The sequence below is a fragment of the Hippopotamus amphibius genome, chromosome 9 (genome assembly GCF_030028045.1).
Source record: "Hippopotamus amphibius kiboko isolate mHipAmp2 chromosome 9, mHipAmp2.hap2, whole genome shotgun sequence".
Classification (NCBI taxonomy): domain Eukaryota; kingdom Metazoa; phylum Chordata; class Mammalia; order Artiodactyla; family Hippopotamidae; genus Hippopotamus; species Hippopotamus amphibius.
This window is the reverse complement of record NC_080194.1, coordinates 39804210-39824534: the sequence shown is the minus strand read 5'-3', so window position 1 is coordinate 39824534 and position 20325 is coordinate 39804210. Positions and strand designations below refer to the sequence as shown.

At 35.9% G+C, this 20325-nt stretch overlaps 2 protein-coding genes across 2 annotated transcripts; both read left to right on the top strand.

Moving 5' to 3' along the window:
* Positions 1-7532: 7532 nt before the first annotated feature.
* Positions 7533-8483, top strand: LOC130861698 (olfactory receptor 52A5-like). The gene has a single exon (XM_057750806.1). It carries the CDS (start codon positions 7533-7535, stop codon positions 8481-8483), a length of 951 nt encoding a protein of 316 aa, XP_057606789.1.
* An 8452-nt stretch (positions 8484-16935) lies between these two features.
* On the top strand, positions 16936-17886 carry LOC130861753 (olfactory receptor 52A5-like). Its single transcript, XM_057750922.1, has one exon. It carries the CDS (start codon positions 16936-16938, stop codon positions 17884-17886), a length of 951 nt encoding a protein of 316 aa, XP_057606905.1.
* The last annotated feature ends 2439 nt before the right edge of the window (positions 17887-20325 follow it).

Sequence of the window (20325 nt, the reverse complement as noted above, 5' to 3'; positions counted from 1 at the left end):
CCAAGGTTCTATTTTCTCCCCTGTCCTGCCTGCTACCTTTGTGCTACTCTCCGAGAAAGATAGGAATTATAGCATAATTGGTTCTTTCCAGATGATAGTGTGGAGTATTTGTGACCACAATCGATTTACTGTAACTTTAATAGTGTTTGGGCAATGTAAGTTGGAAAATGTCTGAGAAGCTGTTCAGTGTTAGCACATGGTAGTTCACTTGAAATTTTCATAGATCACATATAATTGCTTTCACAACTTTAAATATTGTTTCCATAAATGAGAGAAATATTGTAACAAAAATGAAGTCATTTGTCCAATGTCACACAAAGGGAGAGGAAGCCTGGATATAAACCATGTTTGATAAGAAAATAATAACAATTTTTTCCTTCTTAACTCCTTCAGAACTATGTTGACTGAAAATGCACAACCTGTAAGGTCAGAATTATGTTTTATTCAAGGACATTACTGAGAACTGTAGTCTGGAAACAGCCTCATTCAAATAGCTCTGAGGAACTCTTCCAAAGAGGTAAGGGAGGAGCCAGGATAAACAGGAATTTTTGCTAGAAAACAAGAACAACATGAAGTTACACATCAAAAAATTACTGCAAATCACAAAAACAGATATCTCAAGTTAATGATCTTAGTGCTTTTCTATGTACTGGAAGATGCAAGAGTCTGGGCTCATTGACATTATTTCATTGATATGCATCTTAAGTATCTGTGGCCATTATCCTGTTTTTTTGCATCCTAAATTCCCCTCAGGATGCACAGTTGGTGGGTGAGGGTGGGCAACCTTTGTTGTTTATGGAATGGCAGGCAACAATTTTTGTCCACAAACACAGTTTGTTTCAAAGGAGGAATCCCAGTTTTAAAGCTCAGTTTTTGCATTTATTACTTTATTCCAAGACTGCCCTTCCTCTGCAACTTGAATGTCCTCACTCCAGACAGAATCGAAAGCAAGTTTCACATCACATATCTGATCTCAGTTTGTGTGAATAACTATTCACACAAGGAAAAAGCAATAACCAAGGTATTTATAATTTACATGAATTTTTTAAAAATGCAGAACCTGTTTCCTTCAGACATTCTTTCCTTCAGCAATGGAGATGAGCACCCTTTGGGGCTTCCCTGGTGGCGCAGTGGTTAAGAATCTGCCTGCCAATGAGGGAACAGGGGTTCGACCCCTGGGCTGGGAAGATCCCACATGCCATGGACCAAATAAGCCTGTGCGCCACAACTGTGGAGCCTGCCCATGAGCCACAACTATTGAGCCCACATGCCACAACTATTGAACCCCATGCGCCTAGAGCCCGTGCTCCACAAGAAGAGAAGCCACAGCAATGAGAAGCCCGTGCACCACAATGAAGAGTAGCCCCCGCTCACCACAACCAGAGAAAGATCAGGTGCAGCAACAAAGTCCCAACACAGCCAAAAATAAAATAAGTAAATAAACTCATTAAAAAAAAAAGAAGAAGAAGATGAGCACCCTTGCCTGCAGACTTCTCTCACACTCTCTGAGTGGAGAGTTCTTATTCAAGTTCCCTGTTGGCAAGGCACCCATGGTCTGCTGGCTAAGTTATAGAAAGTTAGGGCAGCCTAGGAGTTCAAAAATCAGGAAGCAAAATGCTCTCACTTTGTAGATAAGGCAAACAAGGCCCAAAGAAGGCATGAGTAATGGGAAGTATTGGGGCCCAGGAGAGGCCACCCCAAAATATGCTTCAATGACAGATTGATTACTTTGAAAAAAAGGTACTTTAGGAAGAGCTGAAAAAACAGGCACACTTTGATACTCCTCTCTGTCTCTGAAAGCAGGACATAAATCTCCCATGTGAACTATGCCCTTGCTGTACCGGGAGTGTCAACTGAAAAAAGTGCACAATGTGAGAGCTGTGAGTTAAGTTTTATTTGGGACAAAATAAGGACTAAAGCCCAGGAGACAGCATTTCAGAAAGCTCTGGGAAACTGCTCCAAAAAGGAAGAGGGACGGTCAGAATATATGTGATTTTGGTGAAGGTGGGGTACATGCAACCGCGCACATATTTTTACAGAAGGTTGTTGCTAGTCTCTTGAAGGGTTGATGAGGAACAGACGTCACCATGAAGGATTTTAATGCTTTTCTAGATATGCGGAGATGCAGGAATTGGGCTCATAAAATCTTCTCCTGAGAATATCTAACTATCTAAAGGCCTGTTCTGTCAGTGTTTTCCAAGCACGGAGTGCCTCACTCCTGATCTCCACCCTAATCTCCTTTCAGGGTGTGTTGAAGGTCAGCGGTCTCAGCAGCTTGTGATTTGGTCCTTGTAGAGGCAGATGGCAAGTGCCAACTCATAGTTGGCAGGAGGTAGAAAGTCATCCTTATGACCAGAGATAGGGAGTTCAGGATGGAGAAGACTCTATGAACAGAATTTGTTACTTTTTTACTAATTCACTACCTGAATCACATTTATTTACTTATTTACTTCTTAATGATTAAGCACCCAAAGCTAAGTTTTTTTGTCCTTTCTTTTTTTCCTTTAATTAGTTAATTTATTTATTGGCTGCGTTAGGTCTTCGTCGCTGAGCGTGGGCTTTCTCTAGGCAAGCGGGGGCTACTCTTCATTGTGGTGAGCAGGCTTCTCATTGCGGTGGCTTCTCTTGTGGTGGATCTTGGGCTCTAGGAGAGTAGGCTTCAGTAGTTGTGACATGCAGCCTCAGTAACTGTGGCCACGGGCTTAGTTGCTCCGTAGAATGTGGGATCTTCCTGGCCAAGGGATTGAACCCATGTGCCCTGCATTGGCAGACAGATTCTTCACCAGTGCACCATCAGGGAATTCCCTCTTTGTCCTTTCAATGCCTCTCAAATTCATTGTTTCTTTGTCTAAAATGCATAAAAGCTTGTGTCACTTTTTAGGTCCTATTTCTATGAGACTTCTGTGTGCATGAATTCAATGTCTCTTTTTCTCCTGTTGACCGTCTATTTTATTATACTCCAGCTACAAGAACTTGAGTGGTAGAGGGGAAAATTTCCCCCTGCCTGACAGATGTATATTGATTTAGGGCTTTACTGGAAATAGCACTGTGTGCACAGATGAGATCAGCCCCCCCACCAACCAGGAAGTTAGAAATATACTTTAATTATCTGTTTGTCAAATCTATTTCAAAAAAAATTATGATAACTGCAGAGCTCCCAATTCATGGTTCAATTAATTTTGTAATAATATGAGTAGTATTAATAATAATAAAACATGTGTATTATAAAAACTTTCATTCCTCAGAACTGAAGAAGTACTCTCCTCAGATCAACATCACTTTCCTATGTAAAACAACACAGACTATTTTAAGCATGCATTGATGCTTCAGGAGATAATAGGTAGTATAATTTTAAATACATGATGGGGAAATTACAGGAATTATGAATCAGGGTAACTCCATTTTGTGTAAAATGGCACTTCAGTACAACCACAATAAAAAAAATAAAATGCTTCTATAAGCCAGCTTGTGTGGAAGGCAGGACTGTTGATTCTAGGTATTGGCAATTGCCTAACTTTTGTTGGACAAAACTGACACCCAGTATAGGCGATTTCTAAACATAAGGAATAACTACATGTGAAAAAATTAATGGGATCCAGATACGTATCCCAAGAGATTTTAGATCCGTTCTTGTTGGGAAGAATAATTCTCTTCCACATCACACTTTTAGTTTCATAAAGTTAAATTATGAGTCTCTGCATGTACTGTAGATGGTTTCCTGGAATGGGAGCTGACCCCTTTTCAGTATTGACACATTCAATTTGAGTAACCAGTCAAAACCGGAGTAAATATCCTATGGTTTGTGGTGACATTTCTTGACCTCTTATTTATTAACTCAAGTGTTAAGGGAAATCTATGACTGAGACTGACTTTGTTAAAACTTTGTGGGGAGAACTAAATCACTAAGATTCAGGGACGGAGGCTCAGGAGCCTTGCAATACTTCTTATATAATGATTATATAATGATGATAATAAAGGAGGAATTGGTTACATTTTGTGACCTGTAGAGAAGATGATTTTGTCACTGGTAAATTCCTCAGAATTGCATCACGGCCCTCGACAAGTGCTGGTACTATTTTTCTTTTATACTTGCCTCTGGGAATGAATTTCTCCTTTCGCATAAGGAGGCTGGGGAATTAAATTTGTGAGTATGTATGCTTATAGGTGCCTGTGAGACCTGGTGAGAAGTATATAGAGAAGTTCCAGAGAGAGTATAGGGAATTAAAACTCTAACTTTATATAAGGCTTAAGCTCCAAGTAAGTGTCATTTCTTAGTAGACATTCTGAAAATGAGATGATTATCTCATTTAGGATTTGAGCTAGGGCATGAAGGGTGTTGAAATATAGAACTGATTTCCTCTTGGTCTAGTGGGCATTTCCCCTTTCTTTTCTCCTCTAAGCTACAGTAAAATTCTTCAAATCTTCAACTAAGACAGGTATGTATCCCTGCTGAGGTCAACATAGGAAGGTAAAGCTGTAACAAAACAAATGAAACTTATGCATCAGGATACAAAGATTCTTAGCATGTTTCCTAGTATGACTCTCCATTTTGCTTAATCCTTGCCCTCCATTTTCCCCTGCAGGTATACAGCTGGCAGCACGGCAAGTGGATTTCCATCTGCAATAAAAATTTTATATTTTTAATAATTAATTAATTCATGAAAGTTAAACCATAATGGATTCATTCATTTTCAATGGGTTGTAGTCATTAAACAGTCCATCTATTTCATTGGGGACACAAAGGACAAATATGGACTTCTACTTAAGGAAATTAAGTTGTTTCATAGAGGAGGTGATGCTTGAGCTAAGAGTTAAATAAGAAACAGTATTTGTTTGGTGGTAAAGTCATGGGGAGAGAAGAAAATCTAAAAGAAACAAGATACAAGCATAGAGAAGTATAAGATACATGTTGAAGCATTTTAAAACATTTTGCAGAATTCCAAAATGCATTTTTTTAATGACTAGTGAAGTTTGTAAGGAAGGTCAAAGTGAATGACAACAATAATATTAATCGGATATGGTTACGTAATGCTTCCTATATATCAAGAATTCTTGTAAGCATAATGTTTGCAAATAATTCTTTTAAGTACTATTTTTCAAGTAATCCTCTTATTATCCATATGAGGAAGGATGATTATCTCTATTGAGTGGTTGAAGCAAATGAAGCCTAGAAAATTTTTAGTAATTTGCAGAGGGCACACCGCTAACAAGTGTAGGAGCTCAGACTCAATTTCCAAATCCATGTTCTTAACCACTTTATTAAAAAGTTTTCCATGTAGACAAAGTACATATCCCAGGTAGTTTCATTTGCTCTTCATGCTGGGAGGTATAAAATATTACAGCTACATAGGTTTTGTCATTTCATTGAAAGCAAAAACAAAACCAAAAAAATTTTAGATTGCATATTAAGGCATGAATTTGGAGACAGTAAGCTCTAAGTTAGAGGAACCATTAGTATACAATTTCAACAATACAGAGCAAAAGAGACTGAGAAGAGAAATCATGGAGATGACAAGACAAGAGAATGGAGAGGTGTTCAGAGGCTGAATCTGCATGAGTTAGCCACTGAATGGATGAAAGACTTTGAAGAAATGGGAAAACATTTTTTCGTCTAGAGAAATTAGGTATTTTGCTGTCATTTACAAAAGTAAACATAAAAGTTCTCCCATAGAAGTCCTAAACCCACTTGTGTATATTGGTCGTGTTGTTGACAACGTTGAATGAAAAACGTTGCCGAAAAGTTTGAAGCCAGATCAGCTTTTTACTGCTTTTTCCTGAACTCGGTGGACTTACCCAGCCACACCGTTCTACAGTGAGGTCACACACCTACATAATCAAAGTAGAATCCAGCCCTAAGGATGGTAATTAACTCTAAGACCTTGCTTTACCTGTTCCCCAGCTGTAAAATGTATTATGTCTTTTTATGCTTTTATCTCTTTTAGTTTTGAAAATTTAGGTAAATAGTGTCTTTTAAATGGAAATTACAAGCTAAAGCATATAATGGAGCATGTACTAATATTTCCATGGCAAAAAGAATAAATTTGAGAAACAGGACACTGAGCTATGTAATAATATTAAAATGTAGCTTGTATAGGAAAAGGTAGCTGAAGGAGATGTAAAATAAGGAGAGAGATGCATTAGGGGTTTGGACAATCACCACATTTTTATTAAATGAATAATTCAAAATAATTTGAAGCTATCCCATTATTCTCATACATTTATGTATCCACTTTGTCCAAGAAAACCTTGTTTTTTACAATTTCTGCAAGTTTGGGTTAGATGAGAATGTTGAGACAGTTTATCCCCATCTTGTTGAAGCAGAGAAAAATTGGACTCCATGTTATAAAATACTAACAGGAAATATATGAAAACCAGTTATTTTTTAATCAGGAAATTATATCTTAAATTGAATCCCAGTAAACAGATATAATTTCCTATTCAATATGAACTGTATTTGAAATATTTTTTCCTTGTGTTACCAATTTTTCATGTATTTTACTAAAATAATAGGGATTGAGAAAAATTTTTCCTGTAAACATTTTCAAATACAAATATGTTATTAAACAGAATTTAATAATAGAAAAACTCTTGAAGGAATAAAATATACAAAGCAACTTTTGGGGCCATTACTCTATCAATTATAAGTTATCCCATATCAAAATTTGCAGTTCTAAAAAAAAAAAAATTTGTAGTTCTAAATGTTTATAAGAAGTTTTGACTCACATGTTATTTTTATTTTCTAGCCCTAAAATTTCTAATTATATACAAGATTCTGGAGAAAAATTCCCTAGCACCCTGCTCTGGAATAAATGTAGGATTTAACTACTGTGTTACACCATTTCTGTGTGCTTAATAGGTATATTTTTAACATGACTCATAATATGGCACTGCCCAACAAATCAGTCTCTTGGACATTAAAGACCCTATGCTGTAAGCTCTTATTTAACCAGAGCTTATGAGAGAACTTGGAATAGTTAGTATTCCTTTCATTTCTTTTTGCCTAACCTGCTGATTAATGTTTTTTGAGGAAGGATACAGGAAAGAATATTTGGTATCATCTCAGTTACATATTCACATCCTATTAACAAAGAAAATTAAGCGAATATTCAATGGGATGGTTTTTAACTGAGAAGATACAAACATATGCCCTCACCTTACTAGAAATGTGTCTTCTCTCCACAGTGAGCAGATATTTGCCAGCTGGTATGTATATAAGTGTGCATGTTCAAGAGAAAGAAAGAGAAACAGAGACAGAGGGACAGAGAGAAAGAAAAAAGCACACGGAGGGAAAGGGGCAGAGGCGGAAGACAGAGAAGATAACTGAAATCTGAGATAAAGTAGGGAGCCTCTATCTGTTCCTGGACCCACTCAATTGCTCCACCAAAAAATGAGTATGTCTGTCAAAATGCCATTTGAAACCACATTTAACCACTGCTGGTATGAATCTAGGTGAGAACAGGAAACAAGACAGACACTCAACTCAAACCACCGCCTTGAATCAGAAGCTCTAAACCAGGGAGCTCTAAGCCAACATGCTCCAGCTCAATGGCACAGTCCTCATGCCCTCGGTGCTGACGCTGATTGGGATCCCTGGCCTGGAGTCTCTGCAGTTCTGGATTGGCATTCCCTTCTGTGCCATGTACATTGTTTCTCTGTGTGGGAATTTCCTAATCCTGGTCATCATCAAATCTGAGCGCAGCCTGCATGAGCCCATGTATCTCTTCCTGGCAATGCTTGGAGCCACCGATATTACCCTCAGTACTTGCATGCTACCAAAGATGTTAGGAATATTCTGGTTCCATTTACGAGAAATATATTTTGATGCCTGTCTCTTTCAGATGTGGCTCATCCACACCTTCCAGTGTACTGAGTCAGGTGTTCTGCTGGCCATGGCCCTGGACCGCTACGTGGCCATCAGTGATCCTCTGAGACATGCAATCATTTTTACCCACAAACTTGTCACTCAGATTGGGGTGGGAGTGACACTCAGAGCAGCCTTCTTTGCAGCTCCATGTCTCATTCTCATCAAATGCCGGCTGAAACACTATTGGACCACTGTGGTCTCCCATTCGTACTGTGAGCACATGGCCATTGTGAAGTTGGCAGCAGAAGATGTTCGAATCAACAAGATCTATGGTCTATTTGTGGCTTTCAGTATACTTGGATTTGACATAATTGCCATCATACTCTCCTACATTCAAATATTTATTACTGTCTTCAATCTTCCTCAAAAGGAAGCTAGACTCAAAGCTTTTAACACCTGCATTGCCCACATTTGTGTCTTCCTTGAGTTCTACCTGCTGGGTTTCTTCTCCTTCTTTACACACAGGTTTGGCTTCCATATCCCTTCTTACATTCACATTCTTCTATCAAACCTTTACCTGCTTGTCCCACCTTTGCTCAATCCTATTGTGTATGGTGTGAAGACCAAACAGATTCGAGATCGAGTGTACAAGATTTTCCACACTAAGCATGCTTCTTGAGTTGTCACTTATTTTATCTCAAATAACAACCGCAACAAGCACTGAGAAAAATGTTCTTGCTAGTTTGTGCTTTTTCAAGTTCATTGTGTGCTGAAATACAATGTTCTGGTTTCACTTTCAAGAAAATAAGGCCTTAACTCTTATTTAAACATCTTCATTTGTTTTGGAGACAGAATTAGTTGAAACACAGAGAACTAATCATATCTCATCCATGCATGATATGTGAGGGTGAGTCAAAAATTATCTGCACAATCTGCCTTTAGAAATGCTACAGCCAGTGTGTGGATAATTTTTGACTCACCCTCATAAAATGCAAAAATTATGAAAAAATTTTTGAAGCTCAATCAGCTCTTAGTAACAGACATTTCTTAAAAGCAAAATTAAATGGTAATATTTTAGCCTATGTTAAAATACATCACTCTTGCGTCCCTGTCCCAGGGCCCCAGGTCTTCCCATGTCAAAAATATAAAATAAAATAACATAAAATAAAATAAAATAAAATAAAACATATCAAGTCACATTTTTGTGGCTGCAAAAGAAGTTCAGTATAATGCATTATATAATTCTAATGTGTATGAAACTAAAGTTGCCCTTTATCTACTATCATTTATGATCACACTTCATCATCCTAAAGTTCCTTACTGAATGGTCATAAATTAAGCATTAAGTGGGGATTGGGGATTTCAATATATGCATCAAAAAGTAGTCATATTTTCTTATTTCCTTAAAAAAGTATTTCACACAGCCTACTACAGGGACATATATAGTAGAGTTCTTATAAATTAATCGCAAATAGAAAAACTTGAATTTATGACAACTGAAGTAAATGTGGAGTGATTAGTAGTTAACGTATTTGTTTGTTTTGTGTTGAGGTCTTACAAATAAGTAAAATAAGTTTTTAAATAGCAAGTTTTATGACTGTCGCTATAAAGGAAAATAAAAATCTGCAAGTGAGATTATATATTTTTTGTAATTTATGCTCATGGTTTTATTGTTATTTTTGTGTTTCTCTGGAACTAATTTTTAAAATAATTGCTGCCCTTGGATTCCTACATAGGAACTTGCATTAGTATATATTAACTTAAAATTCATTGTACTGTAAATATTTTTGTGGATTCGCAAACAATGGTTCTTATGGAAACCTTAAATAGAGAATTTAAATGGTAAAGGTCAGATGCAAGCTGATCAAAACAGCTATACAGGAAGAGTAATGAGTATGGCCTAAAGAAACAGCCAACTGGTGGCAAATGACAGCACGTGGAATATTTAGAGGTGTGAATGTGGACCCTCTCCCTCATTCTACACACTACTTCCTGATTAGTCTATATTCATGTCATGTTCCTTGATATGATCCTGAAACATTAACATTCTGTATAGTTTATGAAGTATAGTGTCAGAATCTACAAGGGCTAAAAGTAGTACTGAAGAGGAAAGTTAGAAACTTACACTCAGCTAAAAACAACTCCATGCTTGTTTTGCTTTTATGAAATATGCTTGCTGCACTGAGAAAAACAGAAAAGCAGGATGACCTAACAATTCAATGTAACTTTAAGATGTTTTGCTAAAAAAATGGAATGTTCTGCACCTGCTCTTGTAAGTTTCTGTTTGGAAACTTCCATGCTCTGTAAACATGAGTACTATAAAAGTGAAGCTCACCCTGAGCTCGGGGCCCAGAACTTTGGAGCGTTAGCTAGTCTGGGGCCACCGGCTTAATAAACCTGAGTTCTCCAATCCGCCGAGTGTGGTGCTTGGTTTCTCAATGGACCGATTTCTGCAACAGTACTTTCATTATATTTACGTGTTCAGGCTTTAAGACTAGATTTTTTTTACATGGAGTTATGGTCGTCTGTCCTACACAAAATTGTGCGGGGTCTTCACCATTAATACTTTACTGTCCTTTAATTCCAAATATGATCAATGATCTGTATAGTGCCAAAAGTCAGAATTTTTACAGTTGGACTGCTTTTTTTCTCTTAAGACATTTTTCTCTTCAACAGATGTATTCATTTCTATTACTTTCCTCCTCATTAATTGTGATAGTGCCTTTACCTGGAGCCCCTGCTCCTGGTTCCTGTATTGGTGAAATAGTCTTCATTCTACAGCATTAGGCTGAGACTATTTTTGGCATCTTTCTCAGGATGACTTAACTGAGGTTTCCTTTTGGGCTCAGTGTGGTTTTTATAATCCACAGTAGTCTGTGCAGTTCAAACTATATTAAATTAAAATGTACCTGTAGTGTTGGGGATTATACTGGATGTCTAATAATTTAACTTTATTAGTGTCACTTTTTGTTATATATGTGGCACAATAAATTCTCAGTGACTTGGACTGACTCTCTTTTACTGCTTTTATGGACTTGGTGTGCTATTCACTGAAATAGGGATTTTTGAAGGATGGTCTTGTGGGGAAACATGACATAAAATCCACTTACATTAATGTTTATGTAAGGAAATAGAGCTCCCTAGTACAGATATCTATTTGACAACTATAAGTAAGAACTAGAAAAAAAAAAACCTTGTCTAGTTCATCTGCGTATTTTCTATGCCTAATATAATGCTGACACTGGCATAAGCAGAGCAAACTTTTAGTGAATAAATATAATAATAAAAATCCACTCAGAATCTAATTGCATCTTTATGGCAACCTACAAAATCTTTAATGCATGTTGGAGGTGATGAACTTGAAAACTGAGATAAATGGGAGGTCTGTTCCTCACCTTGGGGTGGAAATTACAAACATTAAAAAGGAGACAAGTAGAATGAAATCTGTAGTTTTGAATTTCTGTTAAAGACATCAGTGAACCTGAAGGTTTTCAATGTGTGTTGATATATAGAAAAATAAATGTAGATGTAATTTATATAATGTGGGTGTGGCAGTGTATATGTGTGTGAACATGCTTGTGTGTGGTTGTATTTTCTAATTTTCTTTGTCTTCTGAGATGGCCTTTGAGCAGCAATTCCCCAATATAAATAAGCCCAAAGATGCCAAACAAACTCTAAGCTACACCACAAGGTAGGACACTTGATTTTAGGGATCTATAGGTTTGTCAAATTCTGTTCTGGTGATTTTGACTTTATCACATGAGCTATGTTTTTAAACTTACAGACTTCATGTCATAACTTTCGTTTGTGTGTACATCATTTTTCTCCAACTAGATTTAAACTGCCTTGAAGACAGGGACAGATTAACTCTATGTTTTGCCAGTGCTGCAGAACCCTATGATGTAGGTTTTGTGAGTTCTGTTGGTACGTCACATCACCAGAGTCTGCTACAAGGTCTTAACATCTCTAATTCCCCAAACACCACATTATCTGTAAGCGATATCACACATTCTACAGGAATAAGCTTTCTAGTCCTTAAAATTGCCCTCATTTCTTCAGCTGAATTTCAAATCTTTCTTGGAGGACTTTAGGAAAACACCACTTTGCAAATTCTAGATTACACTAAATTAGTCTCATTTGGCATCCTTACTTTTATTCATACATTGTTAATACTATCTCATCTAAATATTTTTATAAAGTTTTACTTTTTACACTATTTTTCACTTATGCAAAATTATGTCTGAAAACAATACTGAACTGAAAACATGACCTAAAGTTACATTTTCTCAAATGGCCAGCATGGTACCTCCATGACACACAGAGAGGTAATGATTTATCGTATCAATGGTTCTTTTCCAAGCAATAGCTTGGTGGATTTGTGATGACATTGATTAACTATAAGTTACATACTTTTAATGAGGAAAATTTAATAAAATGCATTTTTTCATATGTTACTTTCTGGTAGTTCAGTATGATGGCAAAAGGAAAGAAAACAATGATATTGGGGGTGTTTTGTTAGAATGTTAAGTCTAAGGGAAGTAAAGTTCTTACCTATGAAATAGAGGAATGCTTCTTTAGTTAGATAAATCACATTGGGCAAAAATATGGCACCATGAAACTGCATATTGACTTTGGGGAAAAATTAGTACAAAGAATGTTTTCTTAACCTACATCCATTTAGCAGAAAATGTGGATTCATAGATGTCCGTGTCACACTAGTGACATATGTCTTTTAGTCTGTTTTCTCCTATATCCACACATTTTATTTCTTTCAGTTCCACTCTAGGCTCAATAAGAGTCAAATAATATATACTTTTTGGTATTTATGAGTTAACTCTTGTTTTTTGTAACATGGCTTTTAGGTAAATAGGATGTTTTATACAAAAATAATTGTGATTGCATTATAAAAGTCTCATTTTTAAATCTATAAAAACATAAATATTCAATATTTCTGAGAACTTTAAATACCGCATAACATTAATTTTTATATTTTCAATTTAATTTACGTATAATGTATTAATGTATGTGATGGGGGAAATTCAATATTCTCTGACAGAGTCTCCTTCACAATATCTTTAATTTCTTATTTCACTATAAGAAAGTGGAGACAAAATTTTTGGAAAGTGCGTTTTTGGTTTGGATAATGAAAGAAAAATCATACCTAGAAAAATGAAAACATTTCAAGAATAAGTTTTGACTGGTCTTACGCTAAAGAAAATGGCAAATGATTGCAATTTTTGTCTCAAAATAAATTTTATTAGTTTCATAGATATCTTTTCATTGATTCCCTATATTTATAAAAGCTTAGTATAACATAGAAATTGCTGAATCATTTGTAGAAATGTGAAATCAGTGTTAAATATGCAGCTGAAAAATTTTTACCCAATGATCAAAAACTTTGAATTGTATACACACATTAGCTATTGTTTATTTAGTGCTATATGTCCTGCAATTTTCATACACCACATGTCATTGTTTTTATCATTTCAAGAATTATGGGTTCCATAAAGGAGAGAAAGGTCTTCACACATTTAAATAATGTGTTTAATGGCATACAAAAAGAGGCCAAGATCTAGGATAACAAGTTTCGATGGATTAAAAATCCATAGATTTATTTTATCACAGATCTTTAACAAATAAAATGGATTATGTTTACACTGTTAAGGAGCAAATCCAGTCTTAGAGTAATCTCCTAGCCTTCTTTATCTAATTGCAAATCTGCCCTTCTTCCTCCAACCTCCTCACTCCATTCAGAGAATTAAATACAGATGTATCATGCACCATATTTGAAAAACTGCTCTTGGTTTACATTAATGACTATGGGCATTGGGAAAAAGTATGTATAGATATGTATATTATAAACAACATGAAATATAGATATACACATATATGTCTATCTCATGTGTTTATGAATTATGACATATCCAAAAATGTATGTATATATGTATACATACCTAATGTTATGTGTTATACGTATTTATGTAATCTATTCTAGATCATCTATTCTAGTCAATCAGTGTCACCTTCTATAATGAAGATGAAGACCCTTTCACATGACCCTTCATGACTTCCATCACATTTCCTGACCTGAAGGTCTTCTTCAGGTGCTCTGTGTGCATGTAAAGATTCTTGGTAAGCTCACATAACTGTGGAAATTTAAGGCATAGCAGACTAAGGATTTCAAGATTAAGGGGGCCAATGCTGTCATTTTACAGATATGAGAAGTAGGTCCAAAGAAGTCATGAAAAAGAGTCATGAGGAATGGGAAGTATTGTTATCCAAGATTATACTAGAAATGGCTTTGAATGTTCAGGACTCCTCCTCCTCCCTAGGGACTAGGAAACCAGAAAGATAAATATAAATAAGTTACCTCTACAATAGGACTATTTCTAGTGAGATAGAATTATGATACTGTAGAGTTCTTAACTTTGTGGTATGCTTGCTTATATAATAATAATAATAATAATAATAATAATAATAATAATAACAGCAATAGCAGTAAAAGTACCTTATTTTCTTTCCTTCAGAAACCAAAAAATACCCTCCCCAGGTCAACAACCCTTTTACTGTTTAAAACACCAAAGTCTATATTAACCACCTTTTAATAGTACAGGATACTCTGAAAAAATAGTTTTAAATGCATATATTGGACACAGTACAGGGATTAGAACCCAATTTAATTCACTTTTGTCTACAATAATAGTTTTCTGGTATAATAACAATAAGCTAATTCAAATGGAAGATTGGGTAGCTGATTCTGGATATTGGGAGTTACCTACCAATATTCGGTCAAATTTGACCACCACCAGGGATGATTTCTAGATTAAAGGACAGTTATATGTGAAAAAAAAAAAAAATCCATGAGTCCAAATAGATAGTTCAGGTGTTTATATCAGCTCTTGTTGGAAAAACCATGTCTACTTCTCTTTTTCAGCTTTATAAAAATGGATATGAGTGTCAGAATATCCTTGGGTATGTTCCTGGAATTGGTTTTGACTTCTTCTTCCCACTGTTTATATATTTGATTTTAGAATTTGTTTAAAGCCAGGAAAGAAAAAAAAAAACCTGTCTGCTATATGATAGCATTTCTTAACCTGTTTGTTACTACAATCTCAAGCTTGAATGGCAGCCAAAGACAGATTTTTTCTGCCAAAACTCTGTAGGACACGAAAAGATGTCACTGAGATTCAGAGAATAGAGGCCAAGGAGGCTTGGATTTATTTTTTTGTATCCCATCTTCATCCCCCATTTTTTTTTAAAAAAGCAGTAGATTAAATTGTGTTGACTACAGGGAATATAATTTATCACTTCTCTCTTCCTCAGGAGAATAGCATCATAGTCTTGCCCAACTGCTAACGCTATGTTTGCCTCATTGAAAATGATTTGTTTATAACTGCACTGTTTATAGCAACACCACATGAGTAGGTGAATGCACATAAGAAGGTTGGAGAGTTAAACTCATGAGCATGTGTTCTCATAGGTGCCTCTGAGATCTAGATAGAGAAATATTTAGAAAGGATTAAAGGGAGGGTGGGGGAATTGCACCTTGTAATTGTTCACAAGGAATCACTCTGAGCAGAAATCCTTAAAGAGAAATAATAATTCTGTTGTCAGAATTTGATGTAAGACACAAGTACCTCTTTGTCTAATGAACATTTTTCACCTTTCTTTTCTTCCTTATTCCATAATGAATCTTCAGAGCTTTCATTAGCATAGGTATGTATTCTGACTCAGGTGAATATATAATAATAATGCTGAAATGAAAATGAAGAAATATTACACATCAAAGCTAAGATTCTTAGCATTTTTCTTAAACTGGTTCTTCATTTTTTCTGATTTCCTACAACCCTGTCCTTACTCATGCAGGTATGCTCCTGAAAGCAGGACAAATGGATTTGCATCCACATTAAATTTAATGTGTTTTTTTAATATCAAACAGCTTCTGCGAAAGTAAACTACTCAATTAATTAGTTCTTACTAGGGCACATTAATAAATATTAACTGTCTTACATTTAGGGCACAAAGAAAAAATTTGGAATTCTGCTTAAAAACATCACCAGATGCTTCATAGAGGACATGATTCTTGAGCTGAAATTTGAACAATAAAATGATATATGTCAGGTGGCAAAGATATTGGGTGCAGGAAGAAATCTAAAGGAAAACCAATTATAAGCAAAGTGTAAGACAAATTGCAAAATGTAATGTTTTTTACTTCTAAGATACATTTCTGTATGACCAACATTAGGTTTCCAGGAGGGTTAATTTAAAGGTAGCAAAGCAACAATATTGATAGTACATACTAAAATGCATGTCCTATATGCCATTAAATCACTAAATGTATGACTGAGTTTGAAGGAATGGTAGGTTATTCATTTTTTTTTATAAAGAAAAACGTCTTTTTTTCCATATCCAATTACACATAATAATAGATCTCTTTACAGGCATCCTGACCTACAGAGCTATATTGGCTGCATGGTTGGTGAAGCTATATTGAATCATAATAATAGAATGTCAAGCAAATAGAAGGACTTCCCCATCCAGCTACAGTCATTCAACAGTGAGGTTACCCACCATGTAACATCAGAAGTAGAAAGACAAACATACTGCTCTTGACTATATTGGAGAGACAGAAATAAAAAATCAAAGAAAGAGGAAGAGAAAGAGAGAGAGAGACAGAGACAGAGAACAAAGACAGACCTAGAGAGTGAAAGAGACTTAGAGAGACCATCAAGGATAAAAAATGACTCTCACGTAACGAACACTTTTCCTAGTCTCAACAATCCTATGAGTCACTTTTCTAACATTCTTTAACTTACAAATGCACACAGATTTACATACAACACTAGTCATGTGTGGGTCTCTTTTGCATATTGAATTTTGTGTGTATTTATGTGCCTTTGTGTTGCAAGAGAGAGAAAGAGAGAGAGGGGTAGGGAGAGAGAATCTCCGGAGCCTGTATATGCATTCCTAGACTTGTGTCATCAGTAAACATGTGTTTGACAAATTGTCCTTTAAAAGCCACATTCAACTTCCAATTCTGAAAATTTCTATAGATCTAGATGAGAACAAATAACAGAAGAGAGAAACCCAAGACAAAATTAAAAACATTAATCAGGCAGTTCTAAGCCAACATGCTCCAGCTCAATGGCACAGTCCTCATGCCCTCGGTGCTGACGCTGATTGGGATCCCTGGCCTGGAGTCTCTGCAGTTCTGGATTGGCATTCCCTTCTGTGCCATGTACATTGTTTCTCTGTGTGGGAATTTCCTAATCCTGGTCATCATCAAATCTGAGCGCAGCCTGCATGAGCCCATGTATCTCTTCCTGGCAATGCTTGGAGCCACCGATATTACCCTCAGTACCTGCATGCTACCAAAGATGTTAGGAATATTCTGGTTCCATTTACGAGAAATATATTTTGATGCCTGTCTCTTTCAGATATGGCTCATCCACACCTTCCAGTGTACTGAGTCAGGTGTTCTGCTGGCCATGGCCCTGGACCGCTACGTGGCCATCAGTGATCCTCTGAGACATGCAACCATTTTTACCCACAAACTTGTCACTCAGATTGGGGTGGGAGTGACACTCAGAGCAGCCATCTTTGCAGCTCCATGTCTCATTCTCATCAAATGCCGGCTGAAACACTATCGGACCACTGTGGTCTCCCATTCGTACTGTGAGCACATGGCCATTGTGAAGTTGGCAGCAGAAGATGTTCGGGTCAACAAGATCCATGGTCTATTTGTGGCTTTCAGTATACTTGGATTTGACATAGTCTTCATCACACTCTCCTACATTCAAATATTTATTACTGTCTTCAATCTTCCTCAAAAGGAAGCTAGACTCAAAGCTTTTAACACCTGCATTGCTCACATTTGTGTCTTCCTTGAGTTTTATCTACTGGCTTTCTTCTCCTTCTTTACACACAGGTTTGGTTTCCATATTCCATCTTCCATTCATATTCTTCTATCCAATCTTTATCTGCTTTTTCCCCCATTGCTCAATCCTATTGTGTATGGTGTGAAGACCAAACAGATTCGAGATCGAGTGTCCAAGGCTTTCTATTTTACGGATGCTTCTTGAGTTCTCCTCATCCAACTTTATATCAAACTACAAAAATGTCACTCTGAGAAACATTTGTTCTTGGTGAAAGTCTGCTTTCCAAGTTTGTGTGCTGAAATACAGAGTTGTAAGTTTCCATTCAAGACAATGTGGCTCTAATTCCTACTTATTTTCAGTTTTATGGGTAGAGGATTTATTCATCAATAGATGATATTAAAAAAAATCATGAAGACTTGTTTGTGGTTCAGTCAGTAAAGATCTTTCTACAATCTTTCAAGGAAAAAAAAATTTCTGAAGAACACACTTTTTCCCCCAAACATTTTTATTTTTCTATTTATTTTTTATTTTTTTTAACAGAATATAATTGCTTTACACTCTTGTACCAGTTTTTGAGGTACACCAAAGTCAATCAGCTGTATTTATACACATATCCACATATTCCCTCCCTCCCTTGACTCCCCCCCACCCTCCCCGTCCTGGCCCTCTAAGGCATCATCCATCATCAAGTTGATCTCCCTTTGTTATACAGCAGCTTCCCACTGGCTATCTATTTTACAGTTGGTAGTATATATATGTCTATGCTACTCTCTCACTTCGTCCAAGCTTCCCCTTCACCCCCAGGCCCCCCCAAGCTCATGTCCTCCAGTCCTTTCTCTGCATCTGCATCCTTATTCTTGTCTTGTCACTGGCTTCATCAGTACCAATTTTTTTTTTTTTTTAGATTCTGTATATATGAGTTAGCATACAATATTTGTTTTTCTCTTTCTGGCTTACTTCACTCTGTATGATAGACTCTAGGTCTATCCACATCATTACATATAGCTCCATTTCATTCCTTTTTATAGCTGAGTAATATTCCATTTTATATATATGCCACATCTTCTTCATCCATTCATTTGTTGATGGACATTTCGGTTGCTTCCATGTCCTGGCTATTGTAGATAGTGTTGCAATAAACATTACGGTACATGTTTCTTTTTAGATTATGGTTTTGAAGAACACACTTAAATGTAAGTGATTAGCCTCTGAATAAAAGTATTAATTGCATGGAGTTCTTTAAAAACAATAAAATCAGTATAAAGTTAAGAATTCCAATGGCAATGTACTATTTTTGTCATCTAGTTTTGATTGCAGTAATTCTCCTCCTCCTCCTCATTATCATTCTAATTATCATCAAATTCAAGGTAAATTATTTTCCGTTTTACGATCATCTGAGCACTAAGAAGGTTCAGATGTTTAATTCTGCATTGAAAGGCAAATTTATGCATTTTATACTAGAGGCATATGTGGATTTACAGAAATTTAAATATACTACTTAAAGTCCCCGTAGACCCTGAACCCAGTTTTTCTTATTATTTTGATATATTTGTTACAATTAGTGAACTGATCTTGATTAATTATGATTAACTAAAGTCCATATTTTATTCCAATTTCTTAATTTCTACCTATTTTTTTTGACCCAAATCCTATCTAGGATACCACATTGCATTTAGTTGTAATGTCTCTTTAAGATTCTCTTGGCTATAAATTTCTGAAACTTTTCTTGTTTCTAATAACCTTGACAGTATGGAAGAGTACTATTATGGTATTTCATAGGAAGCCCTTCTAGTGAAATCTAGGTGATGTTATTCCCATGATTAGATTGGGATTATGAGTTTTTAGGAGGAAGATCATATACATGATAGTGCCATTTTGGTCAAATACCCAGGTTACATACTATGAACACAATTTGCCCACTGTTTATGTTGACTTGGTTACTTGTCTGAGGTAGTGTTTGTCAGATTTATCTACTGTAAAGTTATTTTTTAAAATTCCCATTTCCATACCGTATTTTAGGGAAGAAAATCATGATAGGCAGCCCACACTTAAGAAGTAGGGATTTATGTTTCTCTTCTTTTAGGACAGAGTAGCTACATAATTTAATAAATTGTTTGGAATTCTTCTACATGCATATTGATTTATTCTCCCCTGCTTATTAATTTATTCAATAATGTATTTATATCAGTATGAATTTAGAGTATTTTCATCATAATTTGGGTTATAATCCAATGTTACTTTATTTTGCTCAAGTTGTACCATTGGGCGCTCTTTCATTTGGCTTCCATTTCTTTCTGACATACCCCTCACTGTGTGTGTGTGTGTGTGTGTGTGTGTGTGTGTGTGTGTGTGTATGTGTGTATGTAGCACTTCTTATTTTATGGCATTAAGGCATTAAAATTGCTTCAGGCTCATCTTGCTTATTTCCTGAACAGGGTCATAGTTATACTTCTTGTTACCTGAGTGTCTTTCTTTTAGGTACTCTCAGGTGATAGAGCAAGGAATTTTGTGTGTATGCTAATTCATGTAAACACATATATCTGTAAATATTTCTATATGTGAACATTTGTATCTAAATTAAGTTAATTTTGAGTTCTTACTAATATCTGCCACTTTCATTTATTACCACATAACTCTTTCTAG

Bases quoted from the DNA above. Each gene is read 5' to 3' on its own strand.
- LOC130861753 (XM_057750922.1), top strand. From the start codon at position 16,936: ATGCTCCAGCTCAATGGCACAGTCCTCATGCCCTCGGTGCTGACGCTG.
- LOC130861698 (XM_057750806.1), top strand. From the start codon at position 7,533: ATGCTCCAGCTCAATGGCACAGTCCTCATGCCCTCGGTGCTGACGCTG.